At 35.9% G+C, this 22,964-nt stretch overlaps 2 protein-coding genes across 2 annotated transcripts; one reads left to right on the top strand and one right to left on the bottom strand.

Moving 5' to 3' along the window:
- The first annotated feature begins 13,718 nt into the window (after positions 1 to 13,718).
- On the top strand, positions 13,719 to 16,912 carry LOC143347198 (uncharacterized). The gene is made up of 4 exons (XM_076776192.1): positions 13,719 to 13,844; positions 14,634 to 15,516; positions 15,559 to 15,866; positions 15,933 to 16,912. The coding sequence occupies exons 1-4, from the start codon at positions 13,764 to 13,766 to the stop codon at positions 16,791 to 16,793; spliced, it is 2,133 nt and encodes a 710-aa protein (XP_076632307.1). The 5' UTR covers positions 13,719 to 13,763; the 3' UTR covers positions 16,794 to 16,912.
- A 2,736-nt stretch (positions 16,913 to 19,648) lies between these two features.
- Positions 19,649 to 21,748, bottom strand: LOC143347258 (3-hydroxyacyl-CoA dehydrogenase type-2). Its single transcript, XM_076776301.1, has 2 exons — positions 21,523 to 21,748; positions 19,649 to 19,848 (listed from the first exon to the last, which is right to left on the bottom strand). The coding sequence occupies exons 1-2, from the start codon at positions 21,746 to 21,748 to the stop codon at positions 19,649 to 19,651; spliced, it is 426 nt and encodes a 141-aa protein (XP_076632416.1).
- Positions 21,749 to 22,964: the final 1,216 nt, after the last annotated feature.

The following is a 22,964-nucleotide window of genomic DNA, read 5'->3' as shown; positions in this document are numbered from 1 at the left end:
AAAAGCACAGCAAACTGCGGTGCCAGTGACAGAGTTACGTTGTCGCGTGTAACGAACTAGATTAGTCAGTGTGACAGAAGACCGTAATTTCCTAGGCAAATGACACCGATCGCGCAACCAACGCACTGTGCTTCCACTACACCTGGCACGTGTTTCCGAGCTCGTAAAATCTGCACCGCCGCGCCGTGTTCTAGTTACCAAAGGGACTCGGAAAGGGATCATTTTTCCGTTATTACTCCGTTTAAAAATTAGGAAAATTGTCATCGTTCGTAAGAGAGTTATTTTTATTTTGTTGGGCAATGTGTAACACGAATACATATTTGTTTAAGGGGGCAGACTTATGTGTACATTGCAAAATTTAAACATCTTTATTAATCTTTTTAAACTAAATGTTACATCTAACGCTATAATTTATTTTCGCAATTTACTTAACTATCTTTTGGGAATACAAAATAAATTTTTTAATCATTTTTATTGACTTTTCATGCGTTTATTATGCCCACAGTAAACACGTGTTTAAACGGCACTGGCGTAAATGATTGCAGCTCTCAAGGTTGACTAAATCAAAAAACTCAAAAAGATTTTTGTTCGGTAGGTTTCCTGTTATCGAAAATTAGCAAAATGGCGGAAGCTTAAATTAAAAATTGCAAAATTTTGTCGTTTATTCCGCAAATTTTTTAATAAAAATATATAAGATATACTCATTATAAAAATATAATTTTTGTACGAGCGAGAACTATTAGTATGTGGAAAAACGTGTAAAAATTTCAGAGCAATCGAACGTATAGTTTTCAAGATTTTATCTATGCCAGTTAAGAAAGTAACATTTCGAGAGAAACGCATTTAAAGTCTGCAAGATCATACTAAGCAATCCCATCTCCATATAGAACTCCTTTCAGAATGTTGGCACTCAAATGACACAAACGCTAGAATTTCGACTTTTAAAAACAATAGATGTCTGGGCTGTACAAGATAATCGCCTGAAGCAATAACTTCCGGTAATTACTGTGAGGGCTATACAAAAAATGTTCTACAATCCACAATACTTGACATTTATCTCTCAAAATTTAACAGTACATTCTTCATAAAAAAAAATTCATTCTTTTGAAGTCTCACATCAGACTCCCCCCTTAACACTTTAACTGTCAGACCAAAGTCCTCAAATTGCCCATGAAAACGAAACTTTGTTTTTAGAGGATTGGAAACTAGTATATCTACAATTTGTTATAAAACTTATATTTACAGCTTTGCTAAAATTCAAGGGTCCTATCTACATATATTTTCTTTAACATCTAATCTTGACAAAGAACTTTTTTAGCTACTCAATGAAAAATCATGTTACCCATATGTGGGTGACGTGGTTGTCAATGTCGTAATTAATTTTTATTACAGCGAAGAGAGCACAACTGTGCCAGTAGCCACAGAATTCGTATAAATTATTTTTATAATTGTTAACATCAATGTATACAAAAAATAAATAATTAATAAAGGTAACATAAAGAATTTGGTAAAATTTGCCTGCAACAAGAAATATTCCAGAGTTGTGCAGTATTACAATTAAATAAATCCAAAAATTAGAATTACAAAATTTGAAATACAGTTTGTATTCTATTTTCCTTAAATTCACGGATAAATATTACAAAAATTTTGTTTCTTACTTTAAATACTTCCTACCACGATTCTGCTATATTCTATAAGGAATCATTTCCTGACGTTAAAGTACAATAAATAAATGCAAGAACCGAGTCGATAGCCTAATATGATCACAGATTTATTACACTCGCAGCAAATTAAACGATAATATATATCTTTGAGAGTAACTACGAGCTGTAGATGGTTTCCATTGACTTCTGTGGTAAAAGGTGGAAAAGGTGAACGAGGTTACCTACACGTTGGTCTAAACTGGCACTGTCTGATCCTGCGGGTCCGGACGGCGAGTGGTCGGAAACGATTACATGTGATTTAAGGAGCTCTCCAGTCTCGGACCGCCAGGTTGGTCCGACCACTGCATCTAGCTTGCTCTAGACTCTAGTCTGTTTTATCTACGAAGTGCAGCAATCGTCTCTACTTACACGCCTATTGGCCCTCGTTCCTTCGTCCATAAACCTCCGATTACTTTCTTGCATCTCAATATAAAACATACGACGCGAACGCCGCTCGATGGAACGAGTTCTTTTCGCCTCTAATCTTGAAATTCGATGCGTCCCAACTGTATCGTAATACAGCAATGCTTGGATAACTGCGTATCATTTTCGATCGGATAAGTGAACGGTAGTTATCCCCACTACCGAGAGGAAACTCCTCTTGACACACCAAAGAAGCTCAGCATCGAGCGGACCGCGTAGTATAACCTGATCTGAGCTCGAATATCGATGAGACAATGCATACGTAGTACATAATACAATGATGAAATTTTTTAATTTTTGTCTTTTTTTTTAATAAAAATTTGACCAATGCGTTTATGAGAGTTTTCCGATTAAAATAAGACATAAACCACGGTAACTACGCAGATATAGTCCAAATTATATCGTGTTTGGCCTTATTTTAATCGGAGAAACTTCACAAATATATTATTAAAGGATCCATTAACAAAAAATAAATAAGTTTCACATTGTGTTATTCTTATTTATTTTTCGAAAATTAACCATACTTTTAAAACTGTGAAACCTCGATTCCGTATTTCTCGCAGTCATCCAAGATTTGCTATATTACGAGAAACAACATTTTTTAAACATACAAAAGAATTTTCTTGAAACTTGCGAGTAATTTTAATTTTTTAATGGCTTCTTTAATAATTTTAGTATCATTCTAATAAGACACTTAGAAGTTCATCGTCCAAACGAACGATGGAAAAAGAACACAAAAGAAGTAAACAAGGTTTGACTCGTATTTTCGAAAATGTAGAAGAACGCGAATGGACTTCCTAATTGCCCTAAACTAGCGGAGGACGAATTCTTCAGTCTCTGACCGGCAATCGTAAGAGTGTACACGAGGACGGCATGGTTCAAAGGTGGTTATTAGTGAATGCTACTGTCATGTCAAAGTTACTCGAGCGATTGATGAACCAGGCATAAACGCTACCGTGTCCTTCGTCCGAGCGAGGTTGAAGCAGGTTGCAGCCTCTCGAGACAAGTGGCACCATCGACATGGTAACGGCCTGGTAACTGCCTCGTAAGCTATCTAACGGAGCACTACCGACTCGAGCGGCCGATCCTCGTGTGGTGATTCGAGCTCTAGGTTCAATAGCCTCTTCATCAAGGATCACACGTCTAAATCCTCGGAGTTGGACCATGCATCCACTTGATCGAGCTTCGTGGAAATTCACGAGGACTGTACAACGTACGCGCGCGCGAAAGCACGGAACACCCGGTGTTCCAATCTGCTGGACGAAGATCGATGCCAGACAGTATTTTCGTTCGATCAGCGTCTGATCGCAGATTTTGGAAATCGAGAGTGACGATTTTTTCGTAGCCCCGTGGATTACAACCGGCACGTTCCTTCGGCTAATTGGACTCTGAGCTTTCGCCTATAGTCACCAACGCTGGTAATCGACGCGATCATGGTTACGCCCGCTGCCGCTTTTGACGATGATAGCGATACAACGTTCGGCAACGATTGATTTGGTCGAGATCGCCTGTACGTTTCCCCCGATAATGCTATTCTCTTGTTTCTCTTCCGCTTGGATGAAGGATGTATTGTGGCTGAAGCTATCTCATTACAGGGCAACTGTTTAGTTTCGGCTAGAGAAGGATGGCCCCTGCTAAATGGATTACTTGCGACTCCGTTGCCGATTAATTTGCATTTCCAACTCGACGCGACGCATGGCGGGGTATTTGCCTCGAAAAGACGGCCAAAAGTCGATTTCGAAAACTGCATCAACTGTATAATTTTTAGTAATTAAGGCAGACGGATGCCTAAAATTTTTTTGCATTTGTTTACTCACTTTATTGTACGCTTTGCTTTCCTAACACTCGCACGGCGGTTGACGGGTTATTTCTGACCCAGATAACACTTCTTTTTCATTCTTTCTCTTCCCCTATTTTCTAAACCATTAATGTTTCTGGTATTCATTATGTAACTGTTTATATTTAATTGATATTTCGAGAACAAGGGTCGAATAAAAAATGTATTCTTTTAATAAAACTCAAAAATATTTAGGACAAAATTAAAATTATAGTATCTTCTAATAAGTGGGTAAACCAAATATTCTACATTATTGTAGATTAAAAGTCCAAATATACAGGGTGTTCGGCCACCCCTGGGAAAAATTATAATGGGAGATTCAGAGGCCAAAATAAGCTTCGTTAGAAAATTATAGCAACATTTCCGGCCACACAGTATACTTTTGGTAAAGAATTTTTTTCTCGAAAGTGCGTAGGATTTCGGAGGTGTATCTATTCATCAAAAATGATGGTAATTGACCCCCACAACCAAAAATAATTTTCCCAGAACAATTTGAAATTTTTGAATTTTGTCGACTTTCAGCATCTACAATAACTGTAAAACAGTAAAACTACAGTAATACAGACCGTAAAGTAGAACTACGCGTTTACATTGTTGTTTATTCAGAATACAGTGGATCTTTCAACCTCCGAAGACCTAGTAGAACGTTCTACCATCGGAATATTCCACTATTAAAATGTTTTATTATCGAAACAAATAGGAATCTATTACATACTCGTCCATAATGATATCGAAGAGAAAACGTGTAATATGTAAATAAATATTTCAAAAACATATAGCATTGGATGATCTACGATTAGTAGGCTTAATTACCGGTAATCCTCCTAATTGCTACAATATTGGAACATTAATAATTCCTACTTGATTCATATTTTCATTTAATACAATAATACAGAAAAACTTATGAACTGAATTCATATTAAATTTTACTCACTTGTAATTGTCCCACTTTAATTATTTATATCTTAAAAAATTGTTGAGTATCTACATCTGATACTTTACATACACTAAAAAGGATCATTCTACTATTGTTCTGCAAAAGCTCATTAAAATCAAAGTCGAATAGTTCGTTTTGTTAGCGATATCTTTTCTTCAATGGAAATACACAGGTCTGGCGTGCTACTTGTTGGACTCACTACTGTATTTGTAAGTTCCATCGATTGCAGAGTGGAGTATTATAGTTCTAAAATTCGTATATGACACCAACGCGGCGGGAGAAAAGTCTAATCTTAATAAGTGTTATTAATTCGGGTACTACAGTTTCCGTAGACAGTTTTCATCCTTGTCAACGTATTTTTCGCGAGGAGTGTATACATACATATGTATATAGGGTAATGGGTTATCGAGCAGAATCTATTTTGCGATCCATAGAACTATGCTAATACGAAACAATTGGGTTTCACGATGTGGTCAGACGCAATTGCCGACAATATCCCGTGTTTGCGGCGTAGAATGTTCAACTCTCCAAGAGAGCTTCGACCGCGACACAATAGGGCTGCATAAGAACTTGTTAGAACGTATCGGTGATACTATGGACGGACTTGTCCCGAAGACTCTCGAGTTACATGACAATAGAAAAACACGTTTGAAAGGCGAGCATCTGTTCGACAAGTTTTGGCACAAAACCGTAAAGACATTCCGTGAATCGTTGTCGGAAGCATCCGATACCGTTTGAATGGATTTATTTAATGCAGATCAAGAAAATCGGTGGGGATAGCTTCTGTTCTTCGGAAGAATTCGCCCCCCCCCCCCCAATGAATAGAGAGATATACCAGACGCCCTTTTACCGAGCACAATGTCGGGCCTTACGATCGTTCAATATTTTCCGTCAACAAACTGCACGCGTTCATCTCGTTATAAAGTCTGTTTGATCGGTAAATATTGCAGCACCGATGCATGCGGCCTGCATCGCGTGGCCGATGCATGTCGGCAAGAAATACGCAGAGAGAACCAATTTAACCCTCTGTAACACTTGATTGCGGAATTTGTTTCGACGAAACGAATAATCTTACCGATTCGTGCCATCAAATATTAACTTCGCAATTTACGCGGGAGCTCGAATTACTAATTAACCAAATTCGAAAATTTTACGTATTTTACACTCCTTCTTTACTGTTAACGTATTAATTGGCCTTCAATTGACTCCACATAATGGCTGTAAATGTTTAAATTTTCTTTACTAATCGTTCCTTGTACAGATTTTGCACTTCAAATTCAACGTTCCACAAATCTACCCTTTTGTTTGTATCTTACTCTTTTTCGTACATTTTAAGAATTTCACACAAGTTAAATGTCGATATAACTACGATCTGTCTGGAGACATTTATTTAGTGACATCAAAAGTATTATATTTATAAAAAAGAAAGATATGATGTTGTTATACTAACATACATTGTTAAGTATCTACAGTTTTCATACTCTAATTCTACATAATTATGTATTCCATATGCAATGAATTGGCGATTATTTTGGGGAGTACTGCGAGATATCACTATAAATACAAATAACTTGTTTCTTATAAATTGCTTTTGAAACTGGTATAAATCTATATTTTCATACACTGTGACATTTAAGGGTTTGTGCATGTAGAAATTAAAAACAAAATTTATCAACGGTCGTGTCGCATTGGAAACACCAACTCTCGTTCGATCACCAACGTTAAGCTGCGTTGGCCACGACCAATACATACTAGGATGGATGATCACTTGGGAACACAGCCGTATGTTGACATTGTTGTATAGTGTTCAATGCCGTCAGTATTGCATACTGTTTATATTATACCTCTCTATCGGTTTTTTAATTAATATACAATAATTATAATAAAATATAATATTAATATTTAAAAAAAAACTACTTCGTAGATAGAAGTAAAATAGTTGTACTAAACAACATATTTGGTAAAAATATAAATCGGAAAAATTCATACGAAACAAGGTTTTTTCTCGTTTATAGTAAATCACCATAACAGTGTACGAATACGAAAGTAACTGTATAAGGTCGCTAGATTTGGAACTCATGCTTGCAAGGAAAAATTGATTCTGACAAACCGATCTTAAAATTTCGTTTGGAAAGAATATTGTAATTACAACGAACTTTACAATTTTACTGTTGGTGTTTACCAAACGTTGAGTACTAGTATCTTCATACTGTTTGTTTGTAAATGCATAATCCTGCATGACAAGATGAAGGAAATCTATCTCGATCGGTTGTCAATGTATTAAGATATACAGTATAATGCCAATACCTGAACGAGTCGTGAAAAATGGGTTGTAGATCGATTCCTAACGTTGTACACACCTAACAAGGTAATTGGACCCCCGTGTAACCAGTTTAGATCGCCTTGAGAATTATCAAAGCCGTCAGCAATCACGACACTTTGCATCTGTGCCCAATATTCCGGCCTTAGATCCGCCGTTGGTAGTCTTATGTCTGCGCTGCGACGACAGCTCGCCTACGCGAAAGCACGATGACAAACGCTGCCATCCAAACAAAGGGTCTCGGGCTATACGTGCGGCAGACACGCAATTTCCGTGGTATGTAAATCGCGCGAAATGAATTTCTGCCAATCACGCACGTGCGTCAGCGACGCGATCATCAGTGACCTAGCCGTTTGTCGGGTATTGCCGGAAAGATGGAAACTTTATTGGGAAAAATTCACGCGAAAATAACGAGGACAATTATCGAGACTGATTCTGTCGAGATTAAGTTCGAATATAATTAGACTGCGGATGTTTATGCATCCATGGGAAATTTTAATTCTCACAAAACTACAGAATACACTTAATATGCAAAAATATAAGAAATACTTAAAATAAGATACGAATTATTATATTTAGAGGTTGAGATAACCCTCTACAAAGCTCACATTTCATTAACTCTATTAATAAAAATATGAATTTACATAAAAATCCGCAGTTTAATTGAAAAATTCCCTTTAAAAAATTGAGGGCCACCTTCATTTCTCAAAAAATAATGCAAATATGCAAAATTGACATACATTGTCCTATTGATCATAAAAAACTATAAAACTCTTTCCTTTCTCATTTTTTCTTAATCACAATAGTTTTCGAAAAAATCACTCTGTCTAATGTCTTATAATATCTTCGCAGACGGTAAAGTGAGAATATTGTCAAGTAAATATTCTAGTGGAAAATAGAGCAAAAATTTCATATACAGGGTGTTCGACCACCCCGGGGAAAAATTTTAATGATAGATTCTTAAGGTCAAAATAAGACGAATATCAATTTCTTGACTGAGGCTTCGTTAAAAAGTTACTAAAAAATTAAATTAAAATATTTCAAATCATTCTGAAAAAATTATTTTTGGTTGCAGGGGTCAATTACAATTAGTTTTGGTGAATGGACTTACCCCCCCCCCCCCCCAAAATCCTACGCAGTTTCGAGAAAAAAATTACTTACCGAAAATATAATTTCTAGCCAGAAATGTCTGCCCGAATTTTCACGCGAATCTTTAAAACGTCATAACTTCTGAACGGATTGAACGATTTTAATGTTTAAAAAAGCAAACTACGCGTATTTTGGTGAAGAATATGTAGAACTTCTAAGAATGTTGGAAAAGTAGCTCCGTAACACCGTAAAGTGAGAAAGACTCCATAAATATGGTTCAATTTTCAAATGGCCATAACTCCTACAATAGTGAATATATTTCAATGACACTTTTTTCTGAAGTAGAGCTCATGGGTGCCTACAAAAAAGTATTAGACAACTTTTCTATGAAGCGTCAAACAAAATTACTAAAAATGAAAAACGAGTTTTTAAAAAAAATCGACAAGGAGGTAGGTGCCTAAATTTTTCGGCGAAAAAAAGACTTCAAATTATTTTGAGAAAATTATTTTCAGTTGAGGGGGTCAATTACAATTATTTTTGGTAAATATACATACCGTCGAAATCCTACGTACTTCCGAGAAAAAAATTCTTTACCAAAAATGTACTGTGTGGCCAGAAATATTTTTTACAGAAATGTCTGTGGTGAAAACTACTATCGCGCGCACGCAATTGTTCGCAAATTACCGTTCTACAGGCGGAACTTTAAACGTTGATAACTTTTTAACAAAGCCTCAATCAACAAATTGGTATTTTTGATTTTCATCTTATTTTGGCCTCTAGAATCTCCCATTAAAATTTTGTTCAGGGTTGGTCAAACACCCTGTATATTAACATCACGTTTACGTTATACACGTTGTAAAATTTAATATTGGTAGAATTTTTACAGGAGTGAAACCTAAAAATAAATTTTGCTTAAAAGCCACTTTGTCCCAAGCTCCTGTAGTACTAATTTTTAGTACAAAATTCTCTTCGTGTAGTTATAGTTACTCGGTTTAACACATTCACTGTACTCAAATCAAAATCTGATTTTAAATCACTGTAAACCACTTAACCTAAAATTTGTCTCTTATTTTTTGTAGCCCTGCTAAAATTTTTAAATTTTATTCAAATTTATTTCTTTTAACATTTCAACTTGAGAATTACTTTTTCTAGTTCCATAGTGGAAAATCCTGTAAAACATTTAGGTGATGTAGCAGTCATAATATTAAAATACATTTGTATTGTCGTTAGAAAGCAGACATTTCTGGACAAACTTCGTGCATTTTATAATGACTTCTTACGCAGCTCGTATGAAGTTTGAACGAAAATAGAAAAGAGTGCTATCATCAAGACACTAAAACTCTGTTTTTACGCGCATTCATCTGACCTGTCGATTCGAGTCCCGCGATTCGCATATGCCTGCTCGATGGCCTGCACCGTCGACGCTTCCATACCCATGATTGATGTTCGCCGTCGTTTCACAGACGCGACTACATAAATCAAAAGGCGCCCTTATACGGGCGAACCCTTTTCTTGTCGCTCTTCTCCCTTTCTCCTTTTTTTTTTTTACTACGCCACTCTGTAAGGCGCTGCAATGCGTTATCAAATCCGTCGATGACAGACGAGAACGTATTAAATACTGAAAAGGACGGGCATCGATTGTCGCGGAACACCGAGCGAGATGGCGGATGAAAAGGGTGTGAAGTAAACGAACACGTGCATCATCCCTAAGGCCTCCCAACGATTCGGATACGTTTTGTGTGTTCTCCTTCTTCCTCCCTCTATCTCCTCCCTCGCTTTCCTGATTATGTGTCCCATGGTGCTTGTTCTGTATATATTATTTGGTCCTGCAAGGGTGCGTGCAAGGGTGTTCCTGACAGATCCATCGCGAGAGATGTAATTTTTAAAGGTAACACGTGGAAGTCTCGTTTCGCTTAGATTTCGATAACTGTATATTACATTTTAAGTAAAAACGAACGTTTTATTCGGAGTAATAAATATAAGAGACTTTCTTAGTATTTGCAACAACAACTGAATAATTCTTATGAAAAATCGAAATTTTGAAGCATATTACTTGGTTATATATTATACAACTATTTTACAAAATTTTATAAGCGATAATATTTTCTCTGTATAATTTTTTTTGTTTTTCCTTACATATTACTTTTTTTGTACTAACTATTCTCCGTTAATAAATGTGTTAAAACCGATATTATATCGGTTTTATAACTTTTATTTTTCCAGTTCTATAATGATATATATCTGTTTTATGAATATTGTTCTATACATTATTGTTTCTAAGCCTTGAACCTAATGATACAAACTGGAATATTTAATTTCTGAATTTATGTATGCACCGAAATTGTAAAAGAGTACCTCAACACTGTTTTAATTAGTGTTTCGTAGTTTTAAATTCCAAGTATGAAATTTTGAATTTTCTATTTTTTTTTTTTTTATAATATACTAACGGAAAAATTAAATACTTTTTGCGTGAAAAGATTATTATGCAAACATTTGGAACGCCCAAAAACACATCGTGAGAATAGAGTATAAATTAATTTAAGGAACCATTGTAATAACAGTTGACAGTATACGTAATAAATAACGCAGCTGTTAAAATCGCTTTTCACTGCTATACTTATGCGGAGGATGCAACCGTGTCTACAAAAGCAAAGATTCATCCATCTCTCGCAGCTCTTACTGCTTCTCACCCTCTTTTAAATGGTATTTTTTGTCACAAATGATGTATCGATACAAACAAAGTCTGTGAATACGAATATGTAATCGTGAGAGTACCAGCCGATGTAAATGTGTTGTAAACGAATGGAATTTCGCGCCATTTGTAGCTCGAAGTATCGCGTTAAAACGCTTCTCGAAAAATAAATCACACAACTAGGAAGATTCATTTTAAAAATACTTGATGTTGTATAAATATCGTCGTAATATACCCGTTTGGTAAACTCTTTTCCTTCTAATAATAAAACTTTATTTTTTTAACCTGACCTACAATTGTTATATGCAAACACTATAAAGCTAACATTTAAACAATATTTGAGTAAAAGTATTGTTACAATATTGGTTGGTAAATTCATTTTTATCATACAAGAAAATTTTCAGTTTCTAATCTAACCTACAACTATGATATATGTATGTACCAAAATAATGCTAAGAAACTTATAGTGAAGAATAGAAAAATAAATAAATAATTTGATTTGAAGCTTTTCAAAAATTTGTTCAGATCGTGTAAAATGGACTGAAAGATTCTTGCCACATCATTTTATTACTCATTGTTTCTGTCTGATGTTTACAGACATTAACAGTGTTCATAAGTGTATAATATAAAGTAAATATGAATGTTGTTGGATTCTTGAAATGGAAAATCCACATTGAAACTTCATAACAGACAGTTCAAATTCTACGATAACATTAAATATTTTTGCAAGCTTCCCCAGACAATATGTACACAGAAATTAAAATACAACCTGTATGCAAATAAAATGGCAGCCAATGTAGAAACTGAATAAGTAAAGAATTGACTCTTGCACAATTATGTATCGTTGAAAGATCAAACTAAAAAGGAAGTAAACATAAATGTTATTGAATTCAAAAGGTTCGAGTTCTACAAAATAATGTAGTTTAAATATTTTTGCAAGCTCCCTAAGATAATGTAGAGAGTTCCCAAATTAAAATTCGACCTGTGCGTAAGTAAAATGGTGGCCACTGTAAATCTGAATAATTATGCGTCGTTGAAAGATCAGATAAAGTGTCTCGATATCGTCGATACTGACGCAAAAGGACACGGATCCGGCATGATCCTGTTCGTTTCCATCGAACGCTCGGATAAAATAGTTCGCTCGTGGTAAAGCAGAGGAGCTCTTACGCGAATTGGCTGAATTCCAAGGACGAAGTCTCGGTAGAAGGAGGCCCTTCTTTCTTTGTCCTTGCGTCGTTCCTTCCATCTCTTAGGCGAGCTCTCTTTTAGCGAGCCGAAGATCTGAGGAATAGTTGAGAGTTTGGCCAATAGTTGGGCGCAGCAGCATTTCATTCCGCTCGAAATTCTGCGAAACATGTGGGATACCGCAATGGAATCGTGGCAAGAACCTTCCACGGAGTGAAATGAATCTTTGCAGGAATCAAACGCAGTGAACATTCACGGAATTCTTCTCAGACGACACGCATTGCAGCTCCCAACTTTGTTTAGGTCGTATGCCGAGAACTGAACGTTGTGTGACCTGTAAAATACCGTCTTCGTTTACGAATCGGTAGGTCTCTAGAAGGAAAACTTTTCGAAGCGGGATGCCACGTGTTCATTTCCTCGCGAAAATTCCTCTAGTTTCGTCGAAGATTCCACTGCTATGTCGATCTCGTCGGTCGAAAATTCCTGTCCAACTTCTAGAAGAATTTCAATTGGAAATCATACCGTATTCATGATACTCGACAGATCATCGATTAGAAGTTAACCATTATGTTTATTCAATTTTATTTCTTCCTGTGTTTTCGTTTAAGAAATCACTACAATGCGGTGGATCGAAGAATAGACTTGCTTATGGAAACCATATTGCGTGCAGAAGCAACGAGTCTAAGAGTAGAAACGTTGCATCAAACATTTTTCAATGGCTTGAATATTTTGTTATATATATATGTATCTATTTCACAACGTATGTACATTCATGGAATTTTATAAATTTAGAAATAAGATCTTGTGAAGTTGAAAATTATTTTAGTCATGGAAAATAAACATCCTAATGTAACATGAAACTTGAATGTCTTCGGAATACGATACACTTTGGTAAAAAAACAAACATTGTTAAATGAAGAAGAAGTGTATTGATCCACGCAAACTATTTCTTCAAAAGTCGTGAATTAATTTAAGTGGAAAATAAAAAATTTACAATTACAAAATCAGAAACCTTGTACTAAAATTGAGAAGATCACCGTTTGATCGTTAAAACAGTCCGCCATTTTAGGGTTAAATTATCCATAAAGTAAGGATTTAGATCCTAAACATATACTTTCTATAGAAATTTACAGATTATTGAATTATTATTTACTTGAAAATATTTCGATTTCCAAAATATCGAAAGAAGAAGAAAAACGATCCATCACAAGTTATCTTATTTAAATCAAGAAGCAATCACTTTAATATCTTATCATGGTGGAAAAAAATATGTTTATGCACGTCATATGCGCAACTGGTTATTACGTACCTAGAGGAAGACTAAAGGCTTCTAGAAAATGTACAACGGTTTACATGTGCAACGATAGTTGCGCATTCTTAACATAACAATAGATTACGGAAGTGAATATAACATTTGACGAAATCATTTGTTATGAAATGTCATTCTACGACGCAACTGGGAACACAGATGCGCGTTCATTATTTTTACTATTATTTGTTATTAAATGGACCGCTGTTCATTAAATTAGTATAAATATCTAGCGCACCCGCGTAGATCGAACAGTGCCTATCCAACCATGCATACGCCAGTGTTGTGCATTCTAGTTCTTGTGGCTACTGCCACACAAGCCCTTCTATTTCCACGTTTTGGGCAACCAGTAAGTCTATGTTAACCATATAAGCTTTATTCATTTTCCTTTTTCGATATACCTGAATTGTACAAAGACAGAAAGGTTGATCTTGAGCAAAGACGGGCAAATTTCATTTAGGAATAACGAATAAAAATTTTAAATTCGTTCGTGAACTGACTTTCATTTACGTTTCGTTCAAAAATTTATAAATTAGAATCCATCAACGGGTTTCTTTAAATCAACCATCCAATAACTAGTTTACGGAAGAATATAACATTTTTATTCGTTATTTGTGAATAAAATTTGGCCAACTCTTTTCCAGAACTTATCTTTTCTTATTTGGTTTTTAGTTTTTAAACGAAACTAATGAGTCTCAAGAGAGATACATTTGCCAAACATACAGATTTTCCAACTAGACTTTCGTAAAAACTCTCTTTTGTTGTTGCATTTAGATATTAAAAATTGCGAAGAAGATACAAAAGTATTTAAGTTGTTGAGAACCGTTACTTGAAATTATTAATCAGTATAGAAGTCTACCATTGCCAGCATAATATACTGGGAATTCATTACGTATTTTTTATTAAAAATACAAGCTAAGAAGGAACTTGATTCGTTTTGGTATCTCACATCTATATTAAATAGATTTGAAACATTTTACTTGCACGAAAACAGAAATAAAGTACATCATAAACTTACTCGTTTCGCTAAATATAATTCATATTTCCCTCTTTTCTGGTTAGACATGCGGAACTATAACTTACTATATAAATATAACACTAAAGTATTATTACGTATCTTCTGTTCTTTTCCATATAGTTACTAGACTCCGGCAAATCACTGATAGAAAGAAATCGGCCAACTAGTGCACCGTCCACTACCACTACCCAAGCTCCGGCTATTAAAGCAGGAGGCAGTTCAAATGGAAAAAATGGCGCGTTAGGAAAAGCAGGCGGTGGTTTTTCACGCAACTCGTCAATAAAAGTAGAAGGCGAGATAAATGTCGGCGGTGGCTCTAACCTGGCGGATAGAATCAAAAAAGGGAGACAAGAATTGCAACATCAGCTAGAGGAAAAGAATCGTGCAAATAATTCGAAACAAGAGAATCGTCCAAGTATTCCAAACCTACCAAGTATTCCAAATATTCCAAACTTACCACGTATTCCAAATATTCCAAGTATTATAAACAACCGATCCAATTCTAAAGCTATCAATATTCCAAACCTACCACGTATTCCAAATATTCCAAGTATTATAAACAACCGATCCAATTCTAATGCTATCAATATTCCAAACCTACCACGTATTCCAAATATTCCAAGTATTATAAACAACCGATCCAATTCTAATGCTATCAATATTCCAAACCTACCACGTATTCCAAATATTCCAAGTATTATAAACAACCGATCCAATTCTAATGCTATCAATATTCCAAACCTACCACGTATTCCAAATATTCCAAGTATTATAAATCGTATAAATGTTACTCTTTCTCCAGACATTCCGCAACGTTCAAACCGTCCTACTACTACACGACGTCCAACCCGCCCTAACGTTACTACTCCACGACGTCCAACCCGCCCTCACGTTACTACTCCACGACGTCCAACCCGCCCTCACGTTACTACTCCACGACGTCCAACCCGTCCTAACACTACTACTCCACGACGTCCAACCCGCCCTAACGTTACTACTCCACGACGTCCAACCCGCCCTAACACTACTACTCCAAAGATTACACAACGTCCAACCCTCCCTAGCATTACTACTCCAAAGATTCCATCAATTCCAACCCTCCCTCCTACCACTCAGACCACTGCTGCTTCCTCTATTGCCAGTGAAGCATCTAGCGAAGGCAGTTCAAGTACTACAGCTCTACCTTCTTCGACCACTGCTGCTTCCTCTACTGCCAGTGAAGCATCTAGCGAAGGCAGTTCAAGTACTACAGCTCCTCCTTCTTCGACCACTGCTGCTTCCTCTACTGCCAGTGAAGCATCTAGCGAAGGCAGTTCAAGTACTACAGTTCCACCTTCTTCGACCACTGCTGCTACCTCTACCGAAGCTTCTTCAACCACTGCTGCTTCATCAAGCGAAGCTTCTTCAACCACTGCTGCTTCCTCTACCGAAGCTTCTTCAACCACTGCTGCATCCTCTAGCGAATCTTCTACTGCTAGTGAAGAAACTAGCGAAGGTACTACAGTTGAATCTTCTTCGACCACTGCTGCTTCCTCTAGCGAATCTTCTGCTGCCAGTGAAGCAACTAGCGAAGACAGTTCCAGTACTACTGCTGCACCTTCTTCAACCGCTGCATCGTCTTCAACTACTCAGGGTTCTAGTACCACTGTTGGTTCACCTTGTGTCTGTCCTGCTACTTCAAGTCGTAGGTCAAGGAGGTCCATTGACGGAGCAATTGCCTCGGGCATTGGAGGAGCCATGGCAGGAGTCGGAGGAGCCATTGCGGGTATGGAAGGAGTCGCCATGGGCATGCAAGGTGTCATTGAGAACATTGTCGATACGAAGATTAACATTGCAAAGAACGCGGCGAAGCTTCTTTTGGATGGCGATTCTTCCAAACTTCTCAACTTCGATGTTAGGGACAGGTTATCATCATTATTGTCTAATGTTGATTTTTCTAAGATAGAAATACCTGTACCTTTGATTAAATTGCCACGATTGCCAATTCTTCCAAACCTACGACATGGAGTTGAGTTAGCCAGAAACATGACGGCAAACGCACTATGGGACGGCCAATCGGACTTAAAAGCCGCTATTCAGTTAGCCACAGAAGTCGCAATACGCAGTTTGTACCCTATAGAGACACTGTCTAATTTGATCTACGACATTATGCATGTATCCTTCAACGTGGCGCAGAAATTCCCACTGCTCTCCGTGGGAAAAGCTATCCTCGAAGATGGGCTAATCATAGTCAGTGAAGTCATACAGAGCGTGATGAGTATGGTATCAAACAGGCAATAAAGATTTTTACTACTACAAGATTCGGATAAAATGTGTAACATCTATTTAGCGCAAAATTGTAACGACTAAATGTATCAGTGACCGAAAGGAAATATAATAACATTGAGATTGAATTACAACATTATTGTTTTATTAATTCAGCCCGACTTCAATCCTGATTGTATACACGTGCCCAATGAAAGAGCGATGGATGGTAACAAAAGTATTTAACATATTTCTAAAGATCTAATACGTATTTATGATTCAAATTTTAACAAAAATACTGATTTATTTAAACAACAGTAGTTCAATGTTTGGACAGTTCGCTTGTTTGTAAGTTATTAGAAGTTAAACTGTCAGTTTAAAATAAGAGAACATTTTAAGACCTTTCATTAAAATAATTGTTACATACTTTATACAGGGTGTTCGGCCATCCCTAAGAAAAATTTTAATGGGAGATTCTAGAGATCAAAATAAGATGAAAATTAAGAATATTAATTTCTTCATTGAGGTTTCGTTAAAAAGTTATTAACGTTTAAAGTTCAGCCTGTAGAACGGCAATCTGCGATCAGCTGCGGGCATGCGATAGTGGTTCTCACTCAGCATGACAAATTCTGTTTACTGAGGTATCCACAGCCTTACAGCTTTGTGAGTGAGAACCGCTAGGACTGACCTGCCTCAGCCTATCGCTTGCACGCAGCTGTTCGCAGATTGCCGTTCTACAGGCGAAACTTTAAACGTTAATAAATATTTAACGAAGCCTCAATCAACAAATTGGTATTCTTGATTTTCGTCTTATTTTGGCCTCTAAAAAATATCCCATTACAATTTTTTTCCGGGGGTGGCCGAACACTCTATATAAATGTAGCTACAATAGTGTAATGTTAACATATACATATACTAACAACCTTGTAGAGGTTTCATAGCATCAATAAGAAAAAGGTGTTGTGATTTACCTTATATTTCTGTAGGGTTGAAATACCCAGCACATAATATAATGTTAACTTATATATATGATAATAACCTTGCAGAGGGTTCATAGTATTAGTAAAAAAGAAGCTGCATGCTGTACCCTGCATTTTTGTAGGTGACAAACGATCGTTGATAATGAATCGACGTGTTCGTTGATCGACTCATCCTCGAGCGTGCCTAACAATCTGCGCTCGCCTCATAAAATTGTCATCGTATGTGCATAAAACATGAGGATGATCCAAGACGCGGGAATACGCTTCTGTACCGCAAATCTACACGTAGAAATATGAAAGAAGCTCTCGACTATGTAGTTCTCGCGGCGTCGATGCCTGTAGGGTTGTCGATGGAGACTCCGTTGCTGCGTGTTCGGCGAGAGGCTCGCGGGATGAGGCGACCGGGAGAAAACGAATGGCGCGGGAAAGGAAAGGGTCGCTCGAGCGCGTATTTCCACATTGCTGCCTCCATCGTGAGCGTTAAAATACATTTTCCTACGAAGTGTCGTCACGGGAGGGCCTCCAGCTGCTGGTCGTGATATTCTACACGCGTAATGCTCGCGCGGATATTTCCATACATAAATTTCATCCGGGAGAAAGTAGGTGGCGGTGCGGTTGCACGTCGTCGTTGATGACGCCGTCTTCAAGACGTGCTCGAGAATCCGCTGGCTGATCGCGTCTCTCGACGGTTACCACAGCCGACATTTTTATCGCAATACCTTTATCTGAATGTTTTGACGGATCGATATTAACGGGTCTGTCTAGTTTCGAAATAAGACAAAAATTGATTTCAATTCATTCTACATTCTTTTACGAAAACAATTGATTCTCTTTCTTTCTATATTTTCTTTTCAAGTCTGAAACTTTACAAATTTTCTGCTAAAAGCATTACGGTACGCAAACATATAAATACCATTTTTATTTATTAACGTAGGAAAAAACCATTCGAGACGCGACGGTGAAACGGATATTTTCTTGAGGCCAATTCTTTCTCTTTAAAATGGAACCGTACGTTTTTTCTCAATATCCTTATGGAGTATAAAGGAACAAATTCAGCAACCTTAATAACCATACTATTCCAATTAATTAATCTGGAAATATTTACGTAAAACTTTAATGTTATTAATATAGTGAAATTTGTTTTTTTATATTCTACAAGGGTATCGAAACAAAATATAGGGTTCTACTAAAAAGATTTATTCCTCACTTGTTTTTGATGTTAAGAAAAAGTGGCACAGGAAAACATTTTTTGTTTGAAAAAGGAAAGTATCACAATAAGCAAAATACTTTTCTTAAAGTTGTATTAAATTATGTCTGTATTTGTTTAAATTGGATAAAATATTTCAATCAATGCATAAAAAAATTCAAATATATACGACATATTAATCTTTAAATATTTTAAATACATCACGTTTATATGGAAGAACAGAAACATAAAATTTATGTACTGCGGTGCAACATGTACTTTATTTCAAAAGCTATTCAAAATGATGTCCATTAATAATTTGTCGATGATTTGAAAATCTCGTAAATATTTGCTTAGCGCAATATTTTCCACTTCCAAATAAACAATGTTATTCCTCCGAAGTTTATTCGTATCATCAAAAATAAGTAGGATTTTTAAAGTGATCGAATTAAAAGGGAGTATTAGTTATTTATTATTTATACAAGTCAAAATTAAATTGCTTTGAAACACAACAACGAACATGCGAAATTATGCATGGACACACTAAATCGTGTTGAATATTGTCGCTTATTTTCGATGTTTTGTATATGTTCCATCTTGTTCGTGCAATTACATAAATTCTCGTCGTTGTGATGATATAAAATATACGATCGTTCAACGACATCATTGTTGCTATCACGTGTAGAGGCAACTAGATACATTTCATTTGCATGAAAACCGATGAATTAACATTTCGAATTTTCCTGCTGACCGTCGGGTATTTGGTTGTATCTAAAGCCCATATCGATACGGATATTCTCACCGTTGATTAATGGATTCTCGATGCAAGCTTGAATCAAATGGGCGACTTCTTCGCAGCTTCCGAAACGTCTTGGTGTCAGTTTCATTTCGATACAACATTTTTTCTCTTCCGGTTTCATCGCAGCTGAATGCAAACAAAGATTTCAATTGCATTCGAAACGTCATCGTCATCGTAAACTAATACGAAAAGTTGAAAAGAATGAATAATATTTGTTGGTTTACCACCCGTTACGATCCGCCCTGTATATCTGGGAAGGCACGATCTTTTACATAGAAAGTTGAAATGTTTATTTTCGTTGTATACATTATGCCTAAAATTATCAATTTTATCTTTTCAATGTTGTGATATTATAATCACACTCAATTGTCTTATACAGAGAAATTATTATTTTAACTGAGCTGTCTTTGGAAACTTCCAAATGCTCATAGAAGTACTTTACAAAAACAATATATTTTTAAGAAAAAAATTTTGCAAATATCTAGAAACGCTGCAGAACTCTTAACGATTACTCTTTTGTTAATACACAGTACCATTTACTATTATTCAAATGCAAGTGAATTTTGAGTTGACTTTACCTTTGAAAACTAAATTTATCTTTCGATACTCTCCTGTCATTAAAGTACGTATAAAACGAAAAGAAACCTTTCCAATGTTTGTATGAAAATTATTATTTGAAGCACATCTGTTGATTTTCGTTAATGTGGGTTTTGGAACGAACCTATTGTTCCATAAAATTATAATCAAGCTTCATCATGTTCTGCCAAACATATTACCCGAAAGCGTTCATTGTAATCTCAAAATGTGTTTATTGTAAATTTCGAATCTAGTTTCTGTCGAAGCTTGTTAATATTGGTATTCCTTTCTACTAAAAATTACTAATCTACTAAAAATTGTTTAGACCGCCAGGTGTACGATTTTAAGTGACAATGACAGTAGATATATTTTGCATAACGAAAAGTTTCTGCATTATTTTTCAATCATGTTCAATCCTAGTTGATTTTAACCTAAGCCTGTAGACTAATTATAAGTACTCTATGCAGTCGTATAATTAGTCTAAGTGCAAAGGATTAAGATTTATGTACGAGGGTTGTTCAATAACTAAACAAACTTTCTAGAAAATCATTGAAAAATGTGACATAAATATCGGTACTGCTCATTTCACTATTCACAGTAAATTAAACTTCCTAAGGTGAGAATTTAAAAATTTGATCGGAGACGAATTTTTAGAAATGATTGTGCCCTGTGATGAAACTTATTTTAATTGTGAGCTGGTACTGATTCTAATATTTGGTCTTCACAAACAGAAATTAAATAAAAATACGTGAGAAAGAGCAATCCTACTGAAATTATATCAGAAAAGAGAGAAAGGAACTTAAATATACATTCCAACTGCATGAAATAAAAAAACAAAACACAGATATTTAATTTCAATCGCAAAGTGAATTGCAATCGCGATTTTCAATTTTCAAATTCTTGGGCCAGAAGAGATCGCGCTAAACATGCGTTCAAATTAAAATGTTATGCATTTTTTGTGCAATTATACATTTAATTTTGCTATTACATTTAATAGACTTTAGTTCGTATTTAGAACATGAAGTTTCTTTTTCTAAACCCAACAAAAGGCCCCACTATACGACGGTACAAATGCATAAGCGTAGCAGGGGATTCTACTGAACAAAAATTAATACATTTATTAAACAATGTTCCAGCAGCAGTCGTTTGTCTTCTTAATTATTGAACGACCCTCGTATTTAGCGACACGCTTCGAGAACCTGAACCTTCGTTACATCGATTTACCTGTCATGGGGCTGTCAATGAAACCGGGGCATATACCAACGACACGTATTCCTCTTTGTGCAAGTCCTCTAGCGAAAGGTATCGTCATTCCAGCGACCGCTGCGCCTGTAGCACCGTAGGCGACATATCCTGGTGGCGAGTCGGTCGCCATCGCGTTTGAAAGATTGATAATAACGCCTCTGTGTCGATGCGCATCTGGTTTGTTTTCCGCCATCATGCCGACCATTAAACGTGTGACGTTAAATACACCCCAGACGTTGGTATCGAATAAGCACCTGTACAGGTCGACCGAATGGGGCTTTTTGTTCTTGAAATCGTACAACGATTCGGCTCCAAGAACAGCCGCGGCGTTAATTAGCACGTTCACCCCACCGAATTTATCTTTCGCGCATTTTATGCTTTCCTGAACGTCTTTCTCGTTTCTAACCTGTCGAATAATTCCTTTACTGCCAACAATATTTTACTCATTCTTTTGCTCTAATATTCAAGGTTATATTAATAAGGAATAATCGACATGAAACTTTTTTTAGTAATATATTTTTTGTATCATTAAGGGGTATTCACATAATTATTGGAACTCTTCGATAACACTTTGTGGATATTTTATAAATTAAAAACGGTGCTTTTCATTGGTGAAAAAAAAATAAAAGAGCGACATCTACAGCAGAAATCCAACGATACTTATTGGCCAACCTAATACTTTATTCGATAGAACGGACAGGTTTATTCGTACGAACGAAATGGAGCGAAATTTTGTGAAGGACTCAACTTACGTCGGTACACGAAAATAAAGCTTTCTCGCCCATTTTCTCCGCAACTTTAACTCCATTGCAAGATATATCAGCTAACACCACTTTGCCACCTTGACAAAGAATTTTCTCAGCGATAGCCTTTCCGATACCGTTCGCGCCACCACTTATGTAGGCGACAATGTGCTGAAAATCATATTTAATCGACAATTTGATTTGTACGTCTTACAATTTAAAAAACTATTTTTAATTTAATTTTAAGTTCTATCATTTACGCAGCTTGTAAAATTCAAAAGTTCTTCGATTTCTATACTCAATATTTCGTTTAGAAAATTGATAAAATTGAAAAGTTCAACAACGATTCGAATTCTGAACAATTTAAGAAATAACAAACAAAAAGATACTTATATATAATTTCAAATAGAAATATGATTAAATAAAATAGACTAATGTAAAACATGCATAGAACTAGTTTCATCTGAATTACATGCTAATCTCGTGAACGGGTTAGGTAATCTTTGTTTTGATTTATGCATTAAGCAAAAATGACGTAAAAAATTAAAATCAAAACATTAAAATATGTACTAGGTAACAGTTCATTTAAAAAATCATTAATTCCTTTAATATAAACAATTACGGCGATTAAAATTAGTCTATTCGTCGTCTCTGAACTGCAATCAAGTATAAGAAGAA

The sequence above is a fragment of the Colletes latitarsis genome, chromosome 10 (assembly GCF_051014445.1).
Source record: "Colletes latitarsis isolate SP2378_abdomen chromosome 10, iyColLati1, whole genome shotgun sequence".
Classification (NCBI taxonomy): domain Eukaryota; kingdom Metazoa; phylum Arthropoda; class Insecta; order Hymenoptera; family Colletidae; genus Colletes; species Colletes latitarsis.
Note: the sequence above shows the minus strand (reverse complement) of the source record. Positions and strands in the feature narration are given on the sequence as shown.